General features: G+C 37.2%; 1 protein-coding gene across 2 annotated transcripts in view; it reads left to right on the top strand.

Annotated features, from left to right (window-relative positions):
• LOC124159507 (cohesin subunit SA-2) overlaps window positions 1-27,659 on the top strand; it is an 80,249-nt gene that overhangs the window by 35,990 nt on the left and 16,600 nt on the right. For both annotated transcript variants that reach the window (XM_046535361.1, XM_046535362.1), the window contains exons 12-22: window positions 2,060-2,278; window positions 3,702-3,884; window positions 6,079-6,291; window positions 8,043-8,204; window positions 8,513-8,698; window positions 13,156-13,309; window positions 14,482-14,615; window positions 17,574-17,744; window positions 19,266-19,474; window positions 19,815-19,975; window positions 22,196-22,271. In XM_046535361.1, coding sequence (XP_046391317.1) covers window positions 2,060-2,278; window positions 3,702-3,884; window positions 6,079-6,291; window positions 8,043-8,204; window positions 8,513-8,698; window positions 13,156-13,309; window positions 14,482-14,615; window positions 17,574-17,744; window positions 19,266-19,474; window positions 19,815-19,975; window positions 22,196-22,271 — 1,868 coding nt within the window. The remainder of the gene's footprint in view (window positions 1-2,059; window positions 2,279-3,701; window positions 3,885-6,078; window positions 6,292-8,042; window positions 8,205-8,512; window positions 8,699-13,155; window positions 13,310-14,481; window positions 14,616-17,573; window positions 17,745-19,265; window positions 19,475-19,814; window positions 19,976-22,195; window positions 22,272-27,659) is intronic.

The following is a 27,659-nucleotide window of genomic DNA, read 5'->3' as shown; positions in this document are numbered from 1 at the left end:
GAGGATTTACTGTAGTTGTTCATAATTTAATGGCGTAGATCATGTACGCATGACTCTGAAGCTATTCCGCAGCACGACTATAAGTATGGGAGATAGAAGAGACTAGGAATTGTGGCAAGGTATGTTTTTTTTGCAATAATTCCTAAAAGAAACGCTCTTACGAAGTTCGTTGTTACAAACCTCCCGTTTTTCGGTCCTGTGAACTTTGTAATACAGTAGACTCTCGTTAATACGAACAACGTTGTTACGAAGTTCTCGTTATTACGAAGCAAATCGTTGGTCCCGTCGAAAAGGCCTATCCAAGCTATAATAAAAGAAACGTTATTACGAAATATTCGTTTTTACGAAATTACGAACCTAAGTCCCGGTCCCTGCGGTTACAATATGAACTTTATTACGAAGTTACACGCACAAGTCACGGCATTTAGGTGGATATTCACTACAATTAAGATTTAATAATCGCGCCACGTTTAAGTTATTCTCGTGTACTGTGCCTAAGAGGGTCAATTATGGTTCTTTATTCAGTTTACGCGCTACATCATATAACAGCCTTCATTCCTGCGAAGTCGTGGTGACCCACTCATAACCGTTAGGAAATTGGATGTGCAGTCAATCCTCTTCCTTTGCACATTCGATGCACGAATTTTCCGAGATACGAGCATTCAAAACTTTCAAATTTCAAATTTGGCGCCTTTCGATTTGGCCGATACTACGCGGTGTGGCGCTGGGAAACTCTCGCTGTGGTCTGCGCTCTCACGACCTGAATAAGGTATCATTGAATCTGGTGTGAATTTAGGAACTGTTCAGCGTTTATCCCGTTCTTCGTTACCGCGGGGAGCCATTTTTTCGGCTCCGGATTCATCGCAGGACCCGCTATATCAGTTCGCCACAATCGTGAGTTAGCGCATACGTGTAATACAGTGTTGCATCCCGCAGGATAACCGCACTCCTCGATAACTTACCTGCAGTCCGGCTGGCGAGGGTTTTCCGATTACGGCACAGTAGGAGGAGATAACGGCACGGTAATCCTGCGCCAGCACGGTTTAAAGCCAATCGCTGTCCCCCAAACGCACCTCATACCCTCGCCTAGTCATATAACATTGTCAAATGCAAAAAAACGAGCACCGAAATAAGCCTGATCCACCAAAATAAGCCCATTCTTCGAATCATAAGAACAAGTAATTATTCCTCTAAGTCCTTCACGCTCGTCGTCCCTTCCGGTTCTTTTCTTCATGGAACACTTTGTAAGCGTTTCCCTTTCTTACCTGGCCCCCTTACCCCCTACCCAGAGCATTGTCTGTTACTGGACAACTCTCGGTGGCTGGACTGTAATTTTATCAACCTTGGAACTCGGCCTTGGGACGCATCTAGTTTGAACACTGGAGTTCATGTGTTCGGGAAGATATCAACACTCGATTGCGTCATGGCGCAGTCTTCTGTTGAAAAACGAAACGAAAATCGCGTAATTTAATAGCGTTAATAATACACTATGTATTTCTTTCGACGATTCCTAAAATAAACGTTCTTACGAACTTCGTTATTACGAACCTCCGATTTTTCGGCCCCGTGAACTTCGTAATAACGAGAGTCTACTGTAACAAGAATTTACTGTAAAAGGTTCTGCCTGAACAAGTAATTTAACCAGAACTCTAATGACATTACAAACTCATGAAAAGTGGACTGAGAAAAAACTATTTTTGTGTTTTAAACTAATTAGAGCATGGCTAAGTGGGGAAGAATTGCACATTAAGCGATTCCTGCTCTTGTCTACATTCCCTCTTCTCTACCTATAGCTTAGGGATGAGAGTGGAATTCCATAATGGGTACATTTGTTATATTTGGGCTTTTTTGCATGACAGAAAAGTCATAGCTGATGAGGAATGGTTGATAATTAATGATGGGATTTTGTTGTAGGCAAGCTCATTTTATGTTTGCCCCACTGTATTAACTTTCCTAGTTCTACAGCTGTTGCTTGTTGTTTTTTTTTTATTTATTTTGGTTCTCTTGGCATTGAGTGGATAGAACTGGTATTTACAACTTCTTGTGCTTTGTTTTTCAGTTACACGAACATGGAGCATATTTGGTTGATTCCCTCATTGAGTCTAACGAAATGATGAAAGATTGGGAATGCATGACAGATCTTCTTTTGGAAGAAGCTGGTCCTTCAGAAGAACCACTTGATGACCGGCAGGAGACTTCTCTAATTGAAATCATGGCATGCTGTATCAGGCAAGCTGCCACAGGAGAACCTCCAGTGGGAAGAGGCCCGACTAGAAAGGTAACCATTGTGTACATATATGCAATTTAATGTGGTAGATAATTTATGAATGGCACTAAATCTGTTAATTCAGAAAACTGGTGAATTAAATCAATGGCAAATTATCCATTCCCTTTAGCTGAAATGAAAAAAAAACATGGAATTTTCCTTCAAAAAGCTCTCTTAACTAATTTATTTGAGCTAGACATTAAATTTAAGGAGCAAAACTGAGGTCAAGGCCAAAATAGATAGCTTGTTTTCACTTGACTTGACAATTTGGTTGACAGAGTTAAATATTGAGAATTAAATGTTTTTCTTATTTTGCTGCACAGATGATTTTTCTGATATGACTGACTGGTACTCTCTTTGCAACTATAGTGTATAGAAAAACCAGATCATCATAGTGAGAAATTAGTATTTCATACACCAAGAACCTGTGCAGCAAAAAAATCTTTTCAATATTGCTTTGCTTGCTATTGTTGACATATATGTAATTTTTGGCTAACTAGTGTTGGGTATTTGTAACTATAAAAGAGATTTTTTAGTTATTTTCTTTTGTATTCATGTCAATACTCTGTAGTGAATGATCCTGATGATTAATTCCACCAACAGAAGGAGAAGTGTTGTATTATTTAACATATTCATTTAGCTTTATACTTAAGTTAGAATTGTTACTTCATCATAATAAAAACAAAAATTACGGCTGTTAGTATACACCAGAGAATCTTTTTTAATGAAAACTTGCAAGGTATTCACATAATGTTTTAATGTGAAATTTTAACCAATGTGATATCACTGAAATATATCTTTAATTGTGATAAATTGGATAAAGATGTATGTGAAGAGTGTAACAAGATGAAAAGAATTCTCTCTAGCACAAAAAACTTAGTTATAAGTGGAACTCAATAATGTGACTCAACTTTGGTTAAATGCATGGGGTAGGGAGTTTGGCTGGAGGGGCCAGCTTCCAGGGTGGGTGGCCCCTTCTGGGGGTATCCTCACTTAAATAGTTTCTCCCTCATAATTATTTCTCACATAACCTTCTCACAACCTATTTGTAGACTAATTTCTGTTAACATTTTTGTATCGTTTGGTAAGGGATTGCCAGCTCTGTATGGAGTGTGGTGGCCACTCAAGTGTATATGTGTCATATTTTTCTGGGGGTTGGTACTCTAGGTACACCCACTGTTGAAAGTACGGTAATTAGTGTTGTACATAGGCATTTTTTGACAAAGAATGCCTGGAGCTTTGTTGAAAGCGTGGCAATGACAGCAGGTTTACTCTTTTTGTGCTCCACAGTATCTAAGCTCAATCAAGTATGGTGAACTGAAAACAGTTGTAAATCACGTCTTACACTACTTCACATGCATGCTTTACTTTTATCTTGAATTTAAGGTAGATTATAGCCTTTTGTAAAAGCTACATCTTCATGTTTGCCCATCAGGTGCTTTCCGCAAAGGAAATAAAGCAGGTGCAAGAGGACAAGGCTCGTCTCACAGAGCATTTTATTCAAACATTGCCTGCACTGCTAAGAAAGTACTTGGCTGATCCGGAGAAAATAGCCAATTTAATGTCCATTCCTCAGTACTTTGATTTGGAAATGTACACAACTTCTAGGCAGGAGAAGGTAAGTTTGTTTTCTATGTGAAATATTTATCTATACCATTTTTCTTGGCTGACTGATTTTAATATTTACTGACAAGACGATTCAATTTTTTTTCTTTTATTACGTATCAGCTATAAATGGTTGAAGTTCATTGTAATAAGTTTTGAAGAATCCTGGAAAATCACTTGTTATAAAGCTAACTCATTGGATCTAATGTCTAGCAAGGAACTCCTCTTTTTCCAAATATTATGGTGTGAAAAGTAGAAGGCTCCATTTCCTATTCAAGTAATTTAAAAATTGTCTGCGCTTTTTGAATTTAAAGTCATACAAATCTGTCCTGCTCGACATTTTTTCTCCAATTTAGCATTTTTCATGATGGTTCATGCAGAAGATTATTCAAACACCAAAAATGATTATCACCAGCAATAGTTTTCAGTAAGTCAAGTCCACTAGGCATAGCACTACCCTCGCTGTAGGTCACTCTCGTTCATGCACTTCTAGTTTTTCTCTAAACCATGAGCCTTTTTATTTTGTGCTGTGGGCTCATTCAACGTGAAAATTCTTATTTAATCATATTTTGGGAGCATTCTGCAAGATTAGTATTGCAACTACAGTGGAACCTGTTTAGTACGTTTCTGAAGGGACCACAAAAAATGAACGTACTAACCAGGAAAACGTGCTAACGAGGAAACTAAAAAATAGCAGTCGGGGTAATTGCAATCTGTGGAAAAGTCGTCACAATTACAATTACTATCGGTAGTTCTCGTAGGATCGCCTTCCTGAACTCTTTTCACCTTTAAAATAAAGAAAATGGGCGCTACATTGAAAAACAATACCATGTGAATAAAAAATCACAATGTTTCATAGATTTCCCGAAGACAATTACATGAAAACGGCGTCTTTCTCCCGTGATTTATCCCATATTTATTTATAGAAAGAGGACGAGTATAGCTAAGTCATTTCTTTTTTGTCACAGCATACTCGGAGAATATAAAAACAACCCTGAGTATGTCAACGGATTGTTTTTAAACATCATAAAAATTGGACAAAATTATATTAACCTTAAATTACGGCAACAGCCGTACACATTCGCGCTTCTGGAATAAAGCCATATCGATTGTTATAGCGATCGATATATCGAATAATAACACGCAAGATTATTAGATTACGAGGTAATTACAAGAAGATTTGACATCGTGCAGTACTGCTTTAGATAAAGTGGGAATTGGATAAGACTCATTTCTTCATCATGATAACTCGTGCAATAGCAACAATTGTCCACTCGTGAAATTTGTGCGCAGTGGGCACTGCAGAGGCAATAGAAGGTGAGGAGCTCGGGGTGGGGAAAATTGCGGCTTCTCATTGGCTGCAGTTTTGCATAGTCAGACATTCCTGATGAATGGCCATATTTTATTATTCATCGCGTCATAACATTTGAGAAATGCATTTGGATAAATCACGGTCGAAGAAAGATATTTGGAATGAATGCAAGAATTTTAATGGCTAATAATAATAAATTAAATCATGAATTCGGAGCTTTACGACCCTTAAGAAGATACTGGAGAACGAATTGCGGGTTGCGTCACGGCTAGCAATTGAGCGTACTAACCAGGAAAGCGCAATTTTTTCAAACGTACTAACCAAATACTTTTACCTGTATTTTGTTCCGATGGTACCGGGACGGAGAGAAATCGTCGTACTAAGGAGGAAAACGTACTAAGGAGGAACGTACTAACCAAGTTCCACTGTATCTGAAGTTCAGAACACTTGTATCGTTACTTCTTTATTGATCTATTTATTTCATCAAATAATATTACAAACTTCTTTTAAATTGAATATTATGAATGTATTAGAGCAACATTTACTGGAAGCAATTTATCAGTGCACTTGAAAAATAAAAGCCAACTTCCCTATTTCAAGTTTCAAGTGGATGTTATTTTTTTTTTCAAAATATTCTTTCTAGTGCATGTAATGATTTTAAAATAATTTAGGTTAAAAATAAGATATTCAGTGTGAGAATGATAAAAAATGCAATCTTTTTTAATTATAAGTTTTTTTGTATTCAGAGCTGTCAACTTGCACTGGAAATAATGTTCAAGGATGACAACCTCTGTAACTGATTGTCACCATTTATGTATTTGTTCCTATAAATGTAACCAGGTAGAATTTCAATGTATATGAATTGTAATAAATTCTTGTGAATTGTTTCCCTTAGAATCTAGATGCCCTGTTGAAGTTGATAACTGAAATTGTGGATAAACACACTGATTCAGAAGTGTTAGAAACATGTGCAAAAACCCTTGAAGTGCTTTGTACGGAAGACACTGCCATCTATACTCGTTGTGATGTTGCACGCTCTACACTCATTGATGGAGTTGTCAATCATTTTCGGGAAGCAATGGATGATTACATCACCCTCATAGCAGGCGTAAGTATCTTTGTGTTGGATTTGTGTTTATTTGAATCCTTTTAAGGTCATGTTTTGGTTATGATAGGCCTGTATGGTTTTTTAGTCGAGGTGGATTGGTGGATGAATTCTCCTGACTACATATCTAAAATAATTCAATCCACAGAAATTTTTCAGTAAAAATTTCTTTAAAACTTAATGTCATAACTGTAGTGAATGATTGTCTGGGTTTTTTTAATGGATCAAAAATAATTGATTAGTGGGGAAGAATTTGTCGAGTGGTCTATTCTTTATTTTTCACATAAAGATTTTAAATCTGTCCCTTCTTTGTGGTCATATATACTGCAAACTCCTGGATATCCAGGCTAATGTTGAGGAGAGGCAGCATGAATAATCGCAAAACACGAATAATCCAAACCTTCACCTTAACTTCTTGTAATATTCAACATTTACATATATCAATCAATCTATTATTATCCGCGTACATTTAAGTTACCATATTTCTCGGAATATAGTCCCCCTGTGAATATAGTCCCCCCCCCTAATTTTGAGGCTTCAGTTTCGGGAAAAGTTAAAAAAATGCGTTTGAATATTGTCCCCCCCTTTACTTTTACCACGACCATTTTTGGAAAAAAATTAGGGACTATATTCAGACATGTACGGTATTTTATATTGCTTTCAGGAATCATTAAGAGCTTCCTTTCCTGACTGCGATTTTTTAGTGGCGATAACGTGATTGCATTCGTATTCTTACTGCTTCGTGTAAAACCTGGTTTCTGAAAACCATGTATCCGTGGCTGCGAGATTACGGATTCAGAAACATTGTTTACACAAATGCTTCAAAACCGCTGCATTACATCAGACACCGCAATGCTTGGAAAACAGGAACACAGAATTCCCATGATGGCAACTGGCGTGCGATCACCCCATCACCCAGCAGTGGTTATAGGAAGCCAGGGCTTATGGCAAACTGTCTACGCAGCCGAGTGCCTAGCTATGACTTTACTTCCACTTCCCCTTTGGTTGTCCTCATTTCCACTCATCTGCTTCCACTTTTCCTTCCTCTCCAGTTTGACCATGACTAGTCACGGCGTAAATATGCCCGAGTGCGACAAAATCTCTGCTTCTCTCGGGCCGCATTCAACCGCATGCAAGTCAATGGCATTAATTCTGCATTTGCAGTATGAAAAATACATTTAATGATCATAGATAACATTCTTAATTTTCAATTGGTTAACTATTGAAGAACCTTCTAAAATCACCCAAGAGTTTTTTTTTTCCTGCCACTGATCGTCGTCTACAATGCTAGATCAGACGTCCAAATAAACTTGAAACATTCCTTGTAAGCAAGCAAATGAAATAATTCCATTTTACGAAGGGAATTCTAATGAAAATAATAGACACATTGTAGCCATGCTTTAAAATGAAAATATCTTGGAGCTTTTGCTTCCAATTTTATTTTTTTAATATAGATCGCAGAAAACAAATACATATTAATGAAATTAGAGCTCTTGATTGAGGGAATTTAATTTATTGCTTGCTAATAGGTACAAATACTTTTCCTACTGATGAGTTATTCTATGTCAAGTTTTCTCTCCCTCTTGCCCCACGCCCCCATTATTCGTAAATGTTGGGCTCTTTATGATTTTGCTTGTACCTTCCCTTTGCTTTAAGATTACTTAAGATATGATTTATGTGTAAGATTGTCTTACCTACTATCTCTGATAATACTTTTCCAAAGTTATTGATATTTTGTTTTACTTCTTTTAAAGGAGGAAGAACCTGATGAAGATGAAACATTTTCTGTTGTTCATGGTCTCAAAAAAGTTTCTGTGGTTTACTCTTGCCACAATATGGGACCATGGCATCTTTGGGACCACTTGATCCGTTGTATTGTGGAAGCAAAGGATGGTGGAAGAACCTTACCTGATGAGGTATGAACATTGAAAATTTCTCTTTCTTAGAGTAAGGTCTGGGGATCACGTCATTAAATAAAAGGATTTAAGGAAAGAAAAAAATGTGCGATGCTGGTAGGCTCGAAAGAGCGATCCTGGATGTCATGTATTAAGTTCAAATTTTTTTTGTTGAATTAGGGAGCTGCACTTTGCCTCCCTGAAGTGTAAAATTATTTGATGGAACAATGCTAGGGAGTGGGGAGATCGCTGCCCACTGAATGAATTGTTGTTGAAAATTTTATCCTCGGTCATTTATGTAGAAATATTTTTTTCTTATAATTTCTAAGGCTGTGAAGCATTGCATGTCAGCTGCATTCTACGCTATCCTGTGGGAGCAGAAGCATGTTGAAGAGGTGGCGGAGAGAGGAGGTGGGGGAGAGGAGTTGGAACTGCTGCGATCTCATCTCCATTCGCTAATGGACCTGATGAAAGAAATCCTCCTTACATCAAACAATCAAATGCTTAAAGAAGAGGTAGGAATGCTATATATTATGCCACGAGTGTAATAACCTGTATGCTGCCAGGCACAGTAAAACTCAAAAACATTGTGGCCTTCCCCAGGGAATGACAGTTGTACAAATCTTCTCTGGTTTGGCTACATTTGCCAAGTTAATCCATGTTGGGATTTTTATGCTTAGCTTGCTAAGAAAGGATGAGACGAATGGTCAACAATCAAAAATAGTTCCAATGGTCCAAACCCGGCAATCAGTCTCAACTCTAATGACAATCCGGGAATAACTCGATGAAATGTTGGCCTTCTATAGTCTCATACTGTGCCAACCCAAGAAATTTTGCAAACAGTAAAACTCATTTGCAATGATCAAATACATACTTAACAAAACCATTCTCATAAAAAGGTAAGCTCTTGGTCTTCTGGACTTTCCTTTTGTCACATTCGTAAACAGTGCTGAGGCAAAATATAGTTTATTTCCTTGAACAAATATTACCCTCAGCATCATTACCTAACGGTGTCTTTACAACTATTGGTTCCATTGACATTGGAGGTCACAAATCGATAGGATCCTGCTTGAGAATTGATGACTGCATGTTGCCTGGTTGCTGGTGCAGTGGCAGAAATATCTGTCAGATTTTATGAAACACATTATATTTCTGTGTGTGAATGCTGTATTATGCTAGGAATTTCAAGGTGATATTTTTATATTGGAAGTTTAGGCAGCCAGGACAGAAGACGTAAGGTGGACAATACCAGTTTATTGTGTAAGAGACGATAAGGTTTCATTTGTATGCCACGTTGATGCCTTACCTTGTCAAAATGTGTTTGAAATAAATTTACAACCATCCTGTGGTCCAAGTTAGTGTGGAGGTATCCTGAGAGTTACCGTATAAGCGTGTGTAAGAGGCGCACCTTTTTTCCCAGAAATTGCAGCCAAAAATCGGGATTGCCCCTCTTACACAAACTTCTTATCTTCCCCTCCTCCCTTTCCCTGGTCGCAAGCCCAAGAGGAACTGAGTGGCCTTGGTTTTCTGCAAGAGTCGGTCATCTAAAAACCAAGGTCAAAACCAAGCCGGAGGCAGGGGAGTTTCTTCCTTAGTGACGTATTTTAAAATGCTCCTGTTTGCATTTCTTACTCATAAGCATCGTGCCGTCACGTCGGTAGGTACCTCAGATGTGAACATGGAAAAGATCGCTCGGGGTATTTCGCTCTGGAGGGCACGCTAAATTTACTGCTATGAGTGGGCATACTGTGGCATTTATACTGCAAATTGTAATCGTATATCAAACGTAGAGAAACACACAGATTTGAAGGACTATACCTGGTCAATAGTCAACATCTGTCTTGCCAAGTAATTTCCATTAGGCTTAGGGCCTGCTTTTTCAAAAATCATCTTCAGATGCTTTTATAAGAGTTATTGATTGAAAATTATATTGGTGTCAAAACCTGCTGTTTAAAAAATTTAAACGAGTGTGTACATTGTTTGACTGAATGGCAGATAGAAGAAATCGGAAATGCTTATAAGTGAATAGCGCTGAATGAAAGGTAGAGGGGAACGAGCTCGCTCCCTCCGTCTTTCCTCCGCAACGAGGCTGAGGGCGAAGGAGAAAGGGAAGAATTCGTCGGATCTTGCATGTGACGTTGTTGTCTTCAAAGCGAAGGGGCGAAGGCGCAGCAATGTGATATACGCAGTTTGAGTTGCCTGAAGTTTCCAGTCCGTCTTGTCTTGCTTGAATTCACTCATGCTACGCTTGTTTCTTCCAAAATTGTGCTGTTTGGAATATTTTGAATATTAGTAGCCTTGTTGTAACTATTTATATTGGTGTCAAACAATTAGAGCTTAAAAAACTTAAATTCTGTCAGGAATGCAATGATTTAAAATTTCAGATTGAGATTCAATTTCTTCGACAAATTTGGATCCGAAGTACATTAAGGTGAAGGCCATTATTCGTGGATATTTGGATCTGAGGTATCCGATCTGACCGTCCCTAGTAAGCATCATATGGTTAAGGCTACAAGAGAATACCTACTAATATCTGAGTGCCATACATATGATGTAAATTTCGCTGAAAAATGCCGCGTGAATTATTAGTATTGAAAATGGAAAATTTGATGACTGTCAGAAGTCCAGGCTAAAGTCTGAAACACCATGCGATAGGATAAAAAAATTTTTTTCTTTAGCTCCGATGCTCAAAATAGGGGTGTGCCTCTTACACACGCTTATACGGTATATACAGTGTGTCCTCGTTTAACATCGTCCTGTTTAACGTTGTTTCATGATAACGTTGTCCAATAATTGAAACCCTTGATCATTTAACATCGTTATTGCTTCGCGATAACATTATTCAAATTATGCGCGACGAAAAAAAAATGAATGGCGAGTGGGATACAAGCGCCTCTGATGTATAGTAAATATTACTATATTAATGCGATTGATAATTTTCGTTTGACAGAAAAGGTTGGCGTGGGTAACGTAAGTTAAATATGCATTTTAAGCGAATAATTATCGCCTCATTTACCCATAATCCGTATATTTTTCTGATTCCAACCGAAAATAATGTCCATGAAGAGGAGTGGCTATCCTGGTGGTTCTTCAGATGTGAAGAAAAAACGGCGATATTAGAACAAAAACTTGATATTATTAAAAGAATTGAAGAAGGTGCAACTGCTGGAGAAATCGGTCGAGTTTTAGGTTTTCAGGTCAAGTTTTTACAATTAAAATTTCTTTTGTTACTGAAGATATCGATGTTTCGCCATTAAAATACTTTCTCAATTTAGTCTGTATATTTCATTTTATAATGCCTTATTCCCAACCTTTTATCGTTGTGCTGTGCATGAAACGTAATCATGCTGAAGTGAATAATCGGTAATGAATGTTTCTCGTGATTTCCGCCGGGTTAAAGAATTCATATCATCTAGAAAAATGACTCGCCCTTCATCCTCGTGCTTCCGAGTGTCAGATTTTTTTTCATTTGGCCTTCTAATGTATATCTTTGGCCTGGTTCAGGTGTCTCCCGTATGGTCACGAAGTCTGCTTAAAAGTTACGGCTCCGATAATTGACCTCCTTGGATTCTCGCCCATTTGACTGTATATGTATATATATTTATTTACTTTTTTCTTTTATTTATCTATCTCAATGTGAAATGTAGAAAGCTGTAAGACTTATATTTTCTCATGGGCCCCAGTGCCTACGAAAATAAACGATATTATTATTGTTATTATTGTATTCATAATATGCAAATTATTTGGTTTTAGATGTACCAGTTTAGACGAATGGCAAGGGTCAATTTTACCCTCATTTGAAAAAGGCCAGATTGGCGCCCATGCGATGGCACTCCACGTGACGTCACAGGGACCTAGTTTCTATACGAGTAGATAGGAGTTATGCATCGTCTGAGATTACCAATACACGCATGAAGCACAGAGCTCAGGGAAACATCTTTTAATAATCACCTATTAAAACTGGCTAAGGTCAGGAAGTTTTCTTCGTTGGATAAGGTATTAATAATCCTTATTTAAGCCAAGCGCTACCTGCTAGCAGGGTACTCTGCTACCTGCTAGCAGGGTACTCTGCTACCTGCTAGCATCCTGCATCGCAGCGGCACACTAATCTTCCCCCAAGGTCACCTCACACGGCGACAGCGGGAACCAGAATGAGGTCGAACGCGCTTTTCCCAGCATTCACACATAGCCGTCGCGTTTTCGCGCGCTTGAAATTTCTCAATTTTCATTTAATCGCGAAAAATAGGTATCGTCATTTTAAAATCTAAAAGCGTGAAATATGTACTCCAGGAGTAATAATCTTTCGATTTAGGCAATAAAAAAATAATAGGAAACTACCCTATTCTGGATTCTTTACGAAGAAATGGATTGTTGGGAACCAATTTAAATTTTTTTTAGATTGTTTCTTATGGGAAACACTGCATCGTTTAACATTGTTTCTCTTAAAGTCGAGTTTTTCAGGAACGAATCGACAACGTTAAATGAGGACTTACTGTATCCAGGATGATATCCATGGCAAAACAGGCTCATTACAGCACTAACACAAACATGAGCACTCTTTACAGGCAGATGAGATTTCTCTATTCTTTTCTACATCAGCCAACTGGCACAGAAAGACACTCACCATAACACTACCCTTGCTACATTTTACGTACTTGTACTAAGTATTTGTAATAATGGACTTTACTGGGCTTTGCAAAAATACTGTTTGCAATGAAATACCATTTGTGGCAAAACTAAAGGCTCCTCCTCTGAATGAGTTTTATTGTACATTGTTATAAAAGGAAAAATATTGTGGTTATCATGTATGCATTTCGTTCATTTATGTACTACATATTTGATTAATATATCTATTAAGGAACTATTGTTGGTATCTTATAAATGTGTATGATGTCTTCATTGATTAGGTTACATATTATGAGTGATGATAAAATTTGGGCCAGATTTTAACTATGGTTTATTTTCTCTTCAGGCCTATATAACCATTTGTGACTTATTGATCCAGTTTTGTAAGCAATTGGAAAGCAACCCATGGCAGAGAGCACTAGTATATGAACCTGATAGAGCCCTGCAGCAAATGCTTAACGATTTTATCCAGATGTATGTCTTCATTGAGGATGATGATGGTGAGCCCTTGTTTACACCTGAAACTGAGTTGTTACTGGTCCGAGTTGTAATCGGAACGAAGTGATGGGATGTGGAGTCAGGGAAAAGGCGGGGAATATTGTTCACAACATCTGGGAAAATTCATGTCATGATGACCTATCTTCAAAAGAACCATATGGTTGGCTGACGTAGGGTCTTCATTTTGGATTTTCATTCAACTGAAATTAAGTTTACAATTTCTGTTTTTTTTTGTGGTCATTATAAAGAAATTTGTTTTATAAATAACTTGAAATTATTAAAAAAAAACAATTTAGAATTTTACTGACTGTTGCTCCTCAAGACATTATGTCATGATCAAAAGAGGGAGTGAAAATGGCAGGGGAAATAAAGTTTTTTTGTCTGTAATAATGCAGGGAATTTGAAATCTGGAATCTTCTAACGACCCTATACAAGTGCATGAAATCACATTTAGGTATGTGACATTATCTGGGCAGGTTTAATCTTTCATGGTGTCTTAGGTCCAGAGGGTCGCTTAAATCCTCATCACTGTGTTTATCAGCATGAGCTCAAGTCTTTTTAGATGGGGTGTCATTTTGAGGAAAGTGTTCAGAGATGGAAAGGGAGATAATTACAGTAAAACCTTGACCTATTTATTTCATAAGCCTCTCAGTATAGAAATTATGGCAATGTCAATACCTGTCCTTCATAAAAGTGTTCTTTTTGTGCAGCGATTATAAAACTTGCTATGTAGAACATGCGATGTTTCATTGTTGCAGATGAGTATGAAAGTTGGTTATGTGATCTTTTTTCAAAATTTTGCTGGATGGGCTACAACACTAAGATTGAAGGGAGTGGAGATAAAAGGCATCTGTCACCAAGATAGCTGGCACAATTGTTGCCTTCTCTTCACCCTAACTGCGTCTAGCACTTTGTCCTAGAGTAGCAAACAAGTCTTCCATAGTGGCAGATTTAGGGAGGAGTCATAGGGGAAAATGTAGTACCATTGTTAGATACAATATGACTTATTTAACATATGATTTTATACTTTCCTGGTGGATCGCATTCATTCGCATTCACTCGGGCTTCACATCTGGTCATGGAGCTTATTAAATTCAACTTTTCTGTGGCTTAGTCTTCGAATGATACTCATCACTATTAAGTGCTATTTTCAATTCCCAATTTTTATTTTCAGATGAGCAGGATGAACATACAAAAATTGAGGAGCTTCATAAAAGGCGTAACTTCCTTGCATCCTTTTGTAAATTAATCGTTTACAATGTTATGCCCACCAAAGTTGCTGCTGATGTGTTCAAGCATTATGTCAAGGTAATGTAAATTTCCCCTTAATTGTGCCTGCGATTTGTTTAAGTTTATATTTGGTCAATGGCTGAGGAGTTTGTGCTATGGAAATTCATCTTACTAAGTAGTGAGACTAATACAAAGTACAAGAAAGCGTTATGCTACACAATTTTAGGGGAACCTCCATGTTTTGAAGTTAGTCTGTCTGGGCTCTTCCAGTGGGTAATGCAAGTTAAAAAAATTCCAAAGGGAACCTCTCCGATTATGAAAACTCCATACAACAAAGTGTGCACTTGGCCCCAAAATAGGGATAGTGCACCTCTAATATGATTTTTTGTAAAAGAGACATAGTATTTTCCGTTTACAGGTAATGTTTTTCATTTATGATGACATAGTAAGCCAGGAGTATTCCAGAGTGTAGGGTACCTCCTTCTAGCTGCTCTGTTCCAACCTTATCTTTCGATGGCTACTTGATGGTATGCAATGCCTCTCAGCGATAATGTGTCTTAAGTCTAGTATGAGTGGATAGGTGGTTTTTTGATGAGCTATAATTTTTTTTAACATTTGTTTGTTGAGGTGGTGAAATAAAAACTTTAATTGAAGAGCCATCTAAAAGATAAGCATCTTTTCAATTTTTTTTTAAATTACAAGGGGTCAGCTCCCCATCTTACCCTGGCCCCCTCAATCTGCCCCTGGCTTATGCCACCACTCTGCAGGACAAATATGTCCTTCTGTACTCTTAACAAGCATAATTACTGCAGAAAGCCGACTCTATGGCTCAATCAATTGATATCAACTTCAATTATTACTTTTCAAGAATAAAATTGACTATATATTCACCAAAATTATGAAGCATTTGGAAAATATGTAATCCACTGGCGTTAGTTTTGGTGGTCCTTTAATTTCAGATTGTAACTAAAGCAGGGTGTTCAGTGGCCACGAGAATTGTGTGTGAATTTTAGTCCCTTTGATTAATGTCTGAATTATTTGTGAATTCTTTCTCCAACCAGGAATTTCACAATCTTTTATTTCATGTTCATTTCATATAAAATTTTGCCAGTTCAACACCCATTCTCTGGCCTAAAATGTGTTTTTTTTTTGTATTAATGAGTGCAGTAGCTTAGTAGAATTTTTACATCCGCATTGAAACGTGGAATGTCAGGCAAGAATGCAGAATCGAAATTTCTAGCACTCTTGACTCAAGTAAGTCTCTGAAACACAAAGGATAGAATGCCAGGTGATGTCAACATCTACTTATGAGGTTGATGCAGTGTCTTGGCTTGCATTGGATAAATTTAAGTTTTAAATTCAATTTGTGCTAAGTAACCTATTCCTTGTCCTTGTGAGTGCATAAATATAATATTACGAGTGTGCTGCGTCCGCTCCCAGCGGGCTTCCCCCGCTCTTTTCAATGCAGGTCTGCAGAGGGATAGGCGCGTTTCTAATTTTAAAATGTCGAAAAAAAAGGCAGGGTCTTATGTACAAATTTAATTGAAATGTTCATGTACAAATTGAGGTCAGAGGACCTTTTTAAACACATCATTGGGAGTAATTACACTATCCTCTGTTAAACGCACATTATGACTCATACTTACGAATCAACAGGAGACTCAAATGTGGAATCAGCCGCATTTTGATAAAAGTTATTTAAAGAATGCGAGATATTGTTGCAAATGAACAAATGTATCAGTTTGTGCACCGGTAACGTCAGGAATATTTACCGGTTTTTGTTTTTTTTTTTTTAATTATTTAAAAACCAATTTTAGGAAACAATAGCAATATTTAGGAAGTAAGGTATGCCGTCGCATGTTCTCTGATAAATTCTGTGTATTTTGGTACCTCATTTGTAGAGTTTGGTTGCGTATAAGTTGAGAAAAAGGTATCTATACAGTAGAAATAATATAGAAGATTTAAAAGTATTTAAGTAATTATGTTTGCTTTAAAATTCTCATCTGTCACTGTTATCACGTAAGATTAACCTGGAATTTAGTAACATTTCCCTGGAAAACCAGAGGAAATATGCATAAATATTTTGCATTGATTGGCTGGACACCCTGTGAAGTAAGTGATGTAGCATGAGGCTGAATCAATGAGAAAAGCAATAATTTCCATTAGAACTATACAGGTGGAAAATGAGTGATGATTTCAGTGGTATTTGATGGAAAACTATAAAAATTGTTTATCATCTTCATAGGATTTTTGTGACAAATGAAACAAGATTGAGAAATTTACTTGGTTTGCATCACATAACATTCAAAATACATATGTATTTGATTGCCCCTGTGATGATATAACCCATATATCTCCTCCATAAAGCGAGACTCCCTACCGCAAAGTCATGACTTATCTGGTCCTAATAAATTTTTTGTATGGAGGTTTTACTGTATATATGTACTTCTGGGCCGGAATTAAAAAATTATGTAGGGTAAAAGTTGGAAAGACTTTTTTCAAGTGCCTAATACCTACTCATGTAAGCAAGTAAGAGGCTTAACGCTCTGAAAATTTGACAAATCCATTCCAAAAATTAAAAGCAACAGTAGCTTTTCACACAAAATATTCATTCTTCTAACTAACCATGGTTTCTGTACCGACCTTGACAGTGGCACAAGTGCCTAAACCATGGTTTGTGATTTAATATTTTGTCTAGTAAGTTACTAATGTTTTTAATTTTTGATGTGCCTACAACTTATTTTGAAATTATTTTAACAACATAAACATTCTGAAGCTAAGAGCTGCTTTAAACCAATCTTAGGATTGTAGACCAATGATGATTAAATATTATTTATGAAATACATTACTTTAAATTTTGTCTTAAATATGTATGGCTGGTTCAAATTTTGTATTTTAAATCCTTGATTGGCCATCCTTTTCCTTGTGATCATCATCACAATTTTGAGTTTCGAAAAAGACCCTTAGAATATGCCTGGCATACTTATCAAGGCTGCTGTAGTTCGTTCATTGAAGTTCAATCTTTATTTATTTCAGTATTATAATGATTATGGTGACATAATCAAAGCAACTCTTGGGAAAGCCAGAGAAATCAACAAAGTCAACTGTGCAAGAACAATGGCTTTAAGTTTAACCATGCTCTTCAGGGATTTAAATGGAGAAGGTATGCGGATCAACAGACAAGGAGAGGATTTCATCAGCTTGAAGGCAAGTTTTATATTTACACCAGGGCATATCTCCCAGTTCAGAAATCTGTTGTATGCTTGGAACTGATATTCTATCTCTGCTATTCCGTATCTTCTTTAAATTTTTGAAGGAACCAAATTTAGCTTTTTTAAAGTGCAATGTGAATTTATGTTACTATAATTTGAAATTCAATTAGAATCATGGAAAAAACGTGTCACTATAGTCACATACAGTTTATATAGTGGTGTACAGTTTATTTTTTGAGAAATTCATTCCTTATTGAAACTATATGACACCACCTTTTAGCCAATTAGAGCACATGGCTGCAAACAGCAATTGTAATGCCGAAGTCAGCTATCTTTGGAATCAGAGTGGTAAACACAGCATTCATTAATGCTAGCAGCTTCAAAGGTTTTAAAATATCATTTCAATTCATCATCTCATGGACTTGGAAGCAACCACAGTCCAAATTGAAAATAGGGTGGTTTCCTATGTTTTTTTTATCGCCTAAATTGAAAGATTATTACTCCTGGAGTACGTATTTCAGGCTTTTAGATTTTTTAAATGATGATTATACATGAACTGCCTGAACATTATGTACTCCCTCGCCACGTCATTCCCTAAGCGTTCGTAACGAAGAACGAAAGTCGACTTTGGATTGCCTGGAAGGCTTCTTACATCATTATTATCTAGCGGAGATGATATGTATGAACTGTTGTGGAGCTCTGGCCTCCCGGAGCCGTGACTACGCAATCATAAGCGATTACCATGCGGAACATATGAAGTAATTATGTGGAAACATGATATGGAGGAACATGGTTTGTAAATGGAAAGCAGCGACACTGTTATCAGTCTAGCTTTGTTCAGTGCACACTGTAAAGCAATGCCTACGTCTGTTTTGATTCAGTCTTTTAAACCCTGCTGCAGGCATGTGTAATTCTTTGAGAAATTTCACGATACGTAGATGAAATTGAGATTAGAATCATCTTCAATAACTGCAGGAAGTCGAAAGACAACTCCGTAAAATCAAGGAATAAAACTTTGTAAAATTCACTATTATATTAATATGGGCATGACCCGGATTTCATAACGTAGTTACATCTTCAGGTGACTGAACTTAATGGTGTACCTGAAGATGTAACTACGTTACAAAACCCGGGTCGTGCCCGTATTAATAAATTAGTGAACCTTACAAAGTTTTATTCCTTTATTTCCAATATGCAGAGGTTTCACAAAGTAAAGCCTGAAGTCATCAGTTACAGCAAAAAATCAAGATCAGCGGCCTCTTTGGGGCTGGGGTTATGCTGCGCAAAATCAAAAAACCACATAAAATCAAGAAAAGATGTAAAATCGAAGTTTCACCATTGCAATTCCCTATGATTTCTGGCCGGACTTGAGTGTCACTGCATAAAAACGAGACTTGATATAAAATCAAAGTGCATTAAATTGAAGTTTTACTGTATTGCTGTTGGTCACATTAAAATTTTTCAAACTAAATTTTATTTAATAGCTTTTTAACAGTCTTTATTTTGTGATTTACAGGAGCTGGCCAAGCGATTTGCCCTCTCATTTGGGCTGGATGCTGTGAAGAACCGAGAGGCCATAACAGCATTGCATCGTGAAGGAATCCTCTTTTCTGTGGATCCATTGGAAAACCCTCAGGATCCCACTGGGCCTCCACTCAATTTACCATTTTTGGAAATCCTTACAGAATTCACCAACAAACTCCTAAAACAAGACAAACGTGTTGTGTAAGTTCATTATTTTAAAGTTCGTTATATGCATATTATGTGAATCACAGCAAAAGCTTTTATAAGCATGATATTTTTAGTAAAAATCTCCTTATGAGTAATTCCAAAAAATGTATTGGGAAAATTTTTATTTTATGCTGTTTGATCTGGTTTTTTCTGTACAGAAGTCCATTTGTGCAGTCATTAATTGGTATTTTCCTTACGTGAAATTTTTATCACTTGGCCTTGATTTCCCCCTTTTAGATGAGAACTCTCAAGGAAAAGTTGTTTTAGATTTTTTTAATGGGATGAACTTTCCTTTTAACAATGATTTTTCCTGTTAATTTTTCCCAAAAAACAGATTGGCGTATTTAGATCGTAGAATTACTGCTGGAATGCCATCCAGTCGAGGGGAGGACTGGCAGCCTCTTCTGATGTACCGAAACAGTTTGGTGCATGGTGAAACTGATCTCCCACCACAAACTTCGAAGCGAGCCTACAGTCGCAAGAAGAAGGAAAATGGTGAATATCTTATTCTGGGAGCATGATATGATATGATTTATCGGTGTGAGAATTTTACATAGTATAACATAAAACTAGTTAAAATATAACAGATACACACTGCAAACAAAAAAACAATTGCTTATTTTGCGATTAAAACACGCCTTGAAAAACTCATTAATGCCATTTGTAACTTTTTTCCAACAGAAAAAGTTTTAGTTTATTTTTAAATGTAGCTCTCAAGGGAGTATTTTTAATGATCAGAGGCAAAAGAGTGTACACGTATGTGGGTGTATGAAAGGGGCTCTTGTTGTGTATAGCAGGCGAGTGGCAGTACATGTATACACATGCACTTTGTTGAGTTAGATTCCCATGCATTTGATCATTGGTGGTGAGTTGTTCATCTCATTACCAAAATTATGATCCAAAAGACTTTGGATCCGGTTCTTTATTTAGCACCCACAGAAGCTCAATGGGCGCATTCAGGTGGAGTGAAAGCTCAGAACTCACCGTGACCATGGGAGCAGACTGCTCTGTAATTCATTCTAATCCTCCCTGAATGAAGAAAGTTGGGTGGGCGCTTAAAATGGTCTTTTGAATCATCCAGCAACCACCTATTTTGGCCTCCTAGAACTAATGTTTGATCTCCAGTGAGCAATCAGTGACAAGTGCTCAGGCAAGTTGCGGACGAAAAGATTGCTGCGAGGAATGAGGGAGTGCTCATTAGTACATTTCTTTTTGTCAGTAGACTCAAAACGTCAACAACTATAGTGTATTCGGCAAACTGAAACTACCAGGCCAAGGCATTAGAATGACTTATCAGCTTTAAAAACTGCATTATTACATGAGTTTCATGATAGCGTTTCCTGTCGGCAGATTGCTGGAACTACTAGCCTCGAAAGCTCTGTAACGTTAACTACTCGACTCGACATTCGTAATGCTACCCAAAACGCTCGAGTCGAGTATCAACTACTCTACTCGAATTTTCAATCCCTAGAAGATATGTGTTTTGTTATAACGATTACGTGGCGCGAAAATTCAAATGACAGTTGGAGACGCGGTCGTATATAAATTTGTGCTTTCAAGTACTACTGGAATCGGAATCGATTTTTCACCTTGGCAAGTACTCATTTTGGATTCCAGTTCTTGGTCGAGAATCGAGGAATCGAACCGACCCATCACTAGTATCAAGTTACACGAGAACAATAGAAACGCCCTTCACGCCTCTCCCATTCTTCCCCACTGAACTTTTTCAGCCTACCGGCTTCAAAGTTCCCCATTTCTGGAGGTCAACTGCAGCATAAATCACCTATTGGCCCAAAATGTGTCTAACGATGAATTTCGGCAATTTGTATTATACCTTTATTAGATTGAAATATTAGTAATGTGCACAGAATTCAAAAAAGAATGAGACCAAAAACGAGGTATTTCTAACATTATTGAAGTATTTTAATCAAGGAAATAGATGGAAAAATACAATGGTGATTTCTGGCGAAACTCTATATCCTCGGAGCTGAGCCTCTCGGCAGTTGATGCAGCATTTTTTTTCCGAAAACAGGATATCAGATTATTATCAGTTATCAATTTTCGAGTTATAGTATAAGTCTCACTTGTCAGAGTTACTGATGCAGGGATATCTTCTCAGGATATTTTTTCTCCCTACTAACAATCCGAATTCATCTGCTCATCTGGCGCTACACTAATTAGAAATGAGTGGGTAAGTTGCCTTCTCTTTAGGACAAAAAACATCATGGCGCAGTCGTATGGTCATGCTCACCCTCTGCAGTATGCTCTGCGTGCGCTCCTTGAATACTTACGGAAACCTTAGGTCTATACTAATTGTTGTACCATGCCAGAGTCATTGAGCCTTCCTACATGATATTCATGGGCTGCACTTGCTTCCCTTCACAACTCCCAGATTCTGAAAAGCTTAGGCGGAAAACTATTGCTCTTCTCTTTTACTCTTGCACTTTCCCACAGAGCAAGGAGGGAGTCAAGTATTAACATGACACTGCATTCGGCAAGTAGGTTTACTCGTCGACTAACTTAAAGTGAGAGAAGACGAGTGCTGTCTGTGCACTCACTCCTTACATCAGTTGCGTTTAAACACACTGTGGAAAATTACATATTTTGGTCTTCTCAAATTAAAACGTGATATGTTTAATTTATTATGTATTTTACTTAAGTGTATTGCATCACTTCCACAATATCATTTTAAACATGGTGCATTTTCGTTTGAAGGTGGCATTGCTGCTGATGAAGAGGATGTGGGTGACGATGGTGATGATGGTGGCTCAGACACAGAGTTCCAAGCACCGTAAGTGTTCTCTTTTTTCTCTAGCTTCTCAGTCATCAATTACTGTGGGATTCATTCGGTTGGTGGTGATGGCATTAACAATGCTTGCGGATCGTGTGTTTACCAGTCATTGGCTTTTCTCTTCTCTGGCTGTAGAATGCAATTTATTGTTGTCACACTAAGGTTACTATCACTTGTACTTTTTGTGACACAACAGGTGATGCTGGAATAGTCATGGTGAATGGGACAAAGGAATTTACTTCTCTCATACTCCATTTATTAGTGTTACCACTTTCATTGAGTAAGAATGTTTAATGTTAAATCGTCTCTGCACTCTATTTTAGTCTTGTAAAGAATGATTTGTTAAATGCGAGAAAGGTACACTTTTAATTGTAATTATCTTCCTTGTAGCTGCTTAAGGTTTCGGGTACTGTTTATTTTGTGGTCATATGTTTCTCTTGTCAATATCTGCATATATAAGTCTTGAAATGCCTGTTCATTATCAAATTTATTGGGATATTTTGTGTTGGATGAAATCAATAGCCTCACCAGTTATGTATTTACATAGTTTTGGCATTCCTGTACTGAGTTGTGTATTAAAATAAACTACTTAAGCATGTATATACGGTAAGCATGATAGGACATAGAATTCACAATGAGTGTGGTGTCATGGGCCTTAATTATTAGGATTACAAAGCCCTGTAATATTTCAAACCTGTCAGGAAAGTGTTTACAAATGGAACTTGGGCTCCTCCACTAAACTTATATGGTGACTTAAAATTTACTGCTTCGTGATTGGGGGTCTTATGGTTGGCCAATTTGAGAACTTAGAACTCTTTGAGGTTCCTCATAAGAAGCAATATAGGTGAACAATGGTTTTCTACAGAATGAAACTACAGTGTAAATATTGGGATTCAATATCATTTTCACTCCTTTTTAACTTGGTAATTCTACCTATCCTGAATGTTCTTTCATTACTAATCTCCATGTAACTATATGTTAACATGAGTATACTTGCCTGAGCCTTATTGGTTAAATCTGTACTCATGCCAGCTGCCTTTTTTTTCATTTTTTATATAATTGAAAACATTTTATTTTTATATATCTTTTGCTGATAAAACTTGTAGATGAGTAATGCAGGATCTTATGGGTACAATCAATTCAACAAATATTTTTGTGAGCAAGTTTGCTGAGGGGAAACTCAAACCTGGGTTGGTCTATTAAAAAAAGGCTTTTCAGACCATAAGAAGTTGTTCTCATTTCTGTAGCAAATATGAAAACCTAAGGAATGGACTTACTTTAACCAGTTATTGCTTGAGTTGTTCCCTGTGAAATGATTTCCTTTCAGAAGTTAGTAACTATAGTCTAACATATTGAATCTGATTTTGTGTAAAGCCAGTATTAATTCCGGTCCATGGAGAAGCATTTAGGTACTTCTTAATATTCCTAAGTGCCCAAAAACTGAAGTCCCTCTATTTTCACGGCCTATAATAATTCCTCATTTTACCATTTATCTCCTTAGAGTAATTGAAATGAATGGCAAAAGTTACCAACTTCAGTTGATATTAATGAAGTGATCTTATTAGTGGTAATTTATCCTAAATCAATTTATATCTTTTGTCAGAATTTTTATATTTGATTTTGTTTATTTCCACAAAAATACGAAGTTTTTTTTTCAATGTGGCCATATATTTATTTCCATAAGGTTAAGATTAATATTTTCAATGCCTCAATATTTTAATTTTTGGTCATTTTTCATCGCAAACTCCACAGTGTAGGAAGTTATTGTACTTGCATGTATTTGCATTTTTTCTCCATTCATGCTGTGAATAACATGATAAAAGTGAGCTTTTTGATCAGTACTTTCAAAGTCATGCCAAATCATTATCTAGATAAGTCAAAGCTATGGAGAAGTTTGATTGATGATGCTGTAGCTGGTGCTGAAATTTTGACTTTAAAAAAATCTGTGAAAATTCATGAGGCAACTTTGGCACATCCAGTAACTTCTCCATCTCTTGAGGTTTCTCAAAAATTTGTTGCCTTGGGATGTAGTGGAAAATGTATCTTGATTGACCGGTTTAATGGAGAAACAGAAAAGGGCAAATGTTTGTTTTAGGATGCCTACTTCTAACAGTGAGGGCATTATGTGGCACCATATTAAGTCATACAATCAATAGGGAATGGGCTTATATCTGTCATTCTGTGGTTTTAATTACAGTATCCATCTTAGCTGTTGTATCTTAAAGTGATCTTTTTTTTTAAATGAATCTCTCTAAGCTGTCAACTGTGCGATATGAATACATCCATAGAGATCTATGGTAAGTTGAAAGAACAGTGCCGTGCCATGTATGGTGGTAGGTGAAAAATCAGCTCATCTAAGCGGCCGTGGCTAAAATGTTACGATGTTGGTGAGAGCGACAAACTGACGAATCCTAAAACGCACCCTTAGCGAGCAAATCTCGAAAGAAAAAACGTGGACCCCATGCAATCGGAAAGTAATATATGAGTTTTTAAATCTTTTTTTTTCTTCACTTTTTGGCCTTGAATACACTGGAGACCATTCGCTTTTGGGCACCAAATTCGAATCCTCACCACCATTCCGAGCCGGGCCCAAAGTACCGACTTTATGCGATAGGTTCTCGATACCGTTTCCACTGGCCAAGAACGAGCAGTACAGAGAACTGGGTACTGGAACCCTCCCGTCTCTAATAAAATTACAGTAGGAATGTTTCAATAACCGGCTTTGATGCTAATGAGTGAATATTTTGTCAAACATAACTACCAATAACTACTGTTTCCAATACTGTGATGAAAACTCTTCAGCTTTACCGTTTTAATAGCTATTGACTTCTGAATGGGTCCTGTCATGCTTTGAAAACCATTTATAGTTAAAAACATATTAGGGAAATAATAATGTCTCGCCTTGATGCTTGTGTAATACATTTTTACGTCAAATAACTACTGTCAACACAACTATGCTGAAACATTTTTTTAGCTCCATGTATATTTTAGGTCTATTTGGAAATATTTTAGCTCTTCCTGCTTCTTTTTCCCTATAATCGGGATTTATTCTTGGCGAATACGATCGGCAGACAGCAAGTCCCCACTACCCTTCATGTATGTACTTTTGAGCCATTCCCAAATTTTTGGATCATCAAGTTTCTCCTCACTAATTCCAGCGTTTGAAAATACTTCAGAAGTAGGGACAACAAACTCCTCTTTCTCCTCCTTCCATTTCTTTGACTGAGTAACTGTCTGTTCAAATGATAGCTGCCTTTTTGTGGGTCTCCTTTCTTACGCACATTTACATGTATCGTTTACTGATGTGTTTGTGGTGGTTCTCGGGTATTGCTGTGTGGATGACATTTTCACTCCTCCAGGGCGTTTATTAATTATCATTCTCTTGATGACGCTCCCAGTAGGAGGAGTGAAACGTTGAGTGAAAATGTCATCCACACAGCAATACCCGAGAACCGCCATCAACATCGATAAAAGAAGCTGTGAAAATCTTCAGACGAAAGTTTACTGATGTGCATTAAGTCTTACAGACGCAAGTCCTTCATTGCAAAATTTGCACAGCAATACTTTTGTCTTTCTCATAAAATCTTTCTGAGCTAAATTCACTCGCCCTGGTATGAATGTTAAAACTAGGTAGGCATTTTAAAATTCCTTTCCTTCATTTGATATTTACCCCTGTAAGCGTGATAAAAAACAGTCCAATTGCGAACCACGACCACTTATGACTTTTTTTTTTCAAACTGAGTGCTTGGTAGCTAGAGTATAAACATGAGAAATGTAAAACTTACATTTTGGCCAAAATTTTTCGTATCATGGTCTCCCTTTTGATCCCTTATGAAAGAAGCATGCGTAACTAAACACAATCATGTACAAAGAAACTTGAACCGGGGGTGTGTCAAATGATTTTTTTTGCAATGAAGGTCAGTGGAGCACCAAATATCCGACAATCCGTCTGCTAATACTTAGCACTATCTCTCCTCCTATCCTTTCTATTCCTTCCTTTCCTTCCCAAAACTACTGGACTTTGTGCTAGCGTCATGGTCACTATGGCACCCATTTCAATCAGGCTGACGGTGTGCCGTCTATGGTGTGAAATTCAGACAGTGTTACATTGTAGTGATGGGCAAAGTCGATCATTTAAGTGATTCAATCATTTTTACTCGAGTCACATAAATGATTCAATCATTATGATCAAAAAGACTCAAATGAATCAAGATCGAAAAGACTCAAAGGAGTCATGATTGAAAAGACTCAAAGATCGAAAAGACTCAAAGATCGAAAAGACTCAATCAATGGATGTAATAAATCACTTTGAATAATCAAATAAATACTGCCTCATCTGAAAAGAGCATTGGTAACGCTGATTGCTATCCATATTATCATTTCATATACTATTTTGATTGTGAATTCCTAGATGAGTAAATTAGATTGCAAAAATGAAGGAAGTAGTGTCATGAAATTCTTTGGGAAGGCAGCCGGCAGAAAATTGTCTTGTCAGAAAGCGGCCTTCCGTTCCCAGCCAGCCTCCATGTTTAATGTAAGCCTACAAAATTGTTAAGTTAAGCCCACATAAGGTTTTTCTACAACAACTTATCCAATAATGTTGTTTACTGTGTCGCAGTGAGTCACCAGAATTTCTGCTGGGCATTGACGCCTGCTGGGTGCGTGAGCTTATGTTTCTGCTCTTTCACGGCCGCATTAAATGTCTTTCAGAATTTTATTGATTCAGAATATCTAATTCTTCAAGAGAGATAGCACGTCATTCTAGATATTTCCGAGAACTTCAGGATTGATAAATGTTAAGCGAGGAGAGAGGCCGTGATTAATTGAATGGCCAATTCCGCTAGAGACATCACTACAGTTTGCGATATTACACGAATGCGATATGCGCGAGACAAAACAAGCCAATTGATCTTAGAATCGTAATGAGATCGATTGAATGAACGTCAGCTGCATTAAAACAATGAAGGCTTAGGCTTTTACAGATTATGACTTAGTAGATGTGATTTTTATCGCTAGTTCAATTTGCTTAAAATTTGTGAAAAAGGTGAAATTTTGTTTTTATTTTTAGATTTTGCATTATTTCACGATACTCTGTCTCGCGAAATTCATGGATCTCTACATATAAGTGCCCAAATAAAGGTGCAATCACCCACTTTGTGCCTGTGAAATCCACAAAGTGCATAAAATACTCAAAACAACAAAGCTGTCTTTCACTCGGCTACATCCATACTCAGTTACTGCTAGTTAAAGTAATGGCAGTTCCAAGCCATTGAAGACCATGTTCAGTTACGTGAAAACTTATCAATAATGATTTATGTTGTCACTAAAATGACAAGTAAAAGTTTAAGGGAATGTCTCAGAGGTCGATGGAACTGGCATAGTGCTTCT

Source organism: Ischnura elegans, chromosome 5 (genome assembly GCF_921293095.1).
Source record: "Ischnura elegans chromosome 5, ioIscEleg1.1, whole genome shotgun sequence".
Taxonomy (NCBI): domain Eukaryota; kingdom Metazoa; phylum Arthropoda; class Insecta; order Odonata; family Coenagrionidae; genus Ischnura; species Ischnura elegans.
The sequence above is the reverse complement of the archived record's forward strand: the minus strand, read 5'-3'. Positions and strand labels throughout refer to the sequence as shown.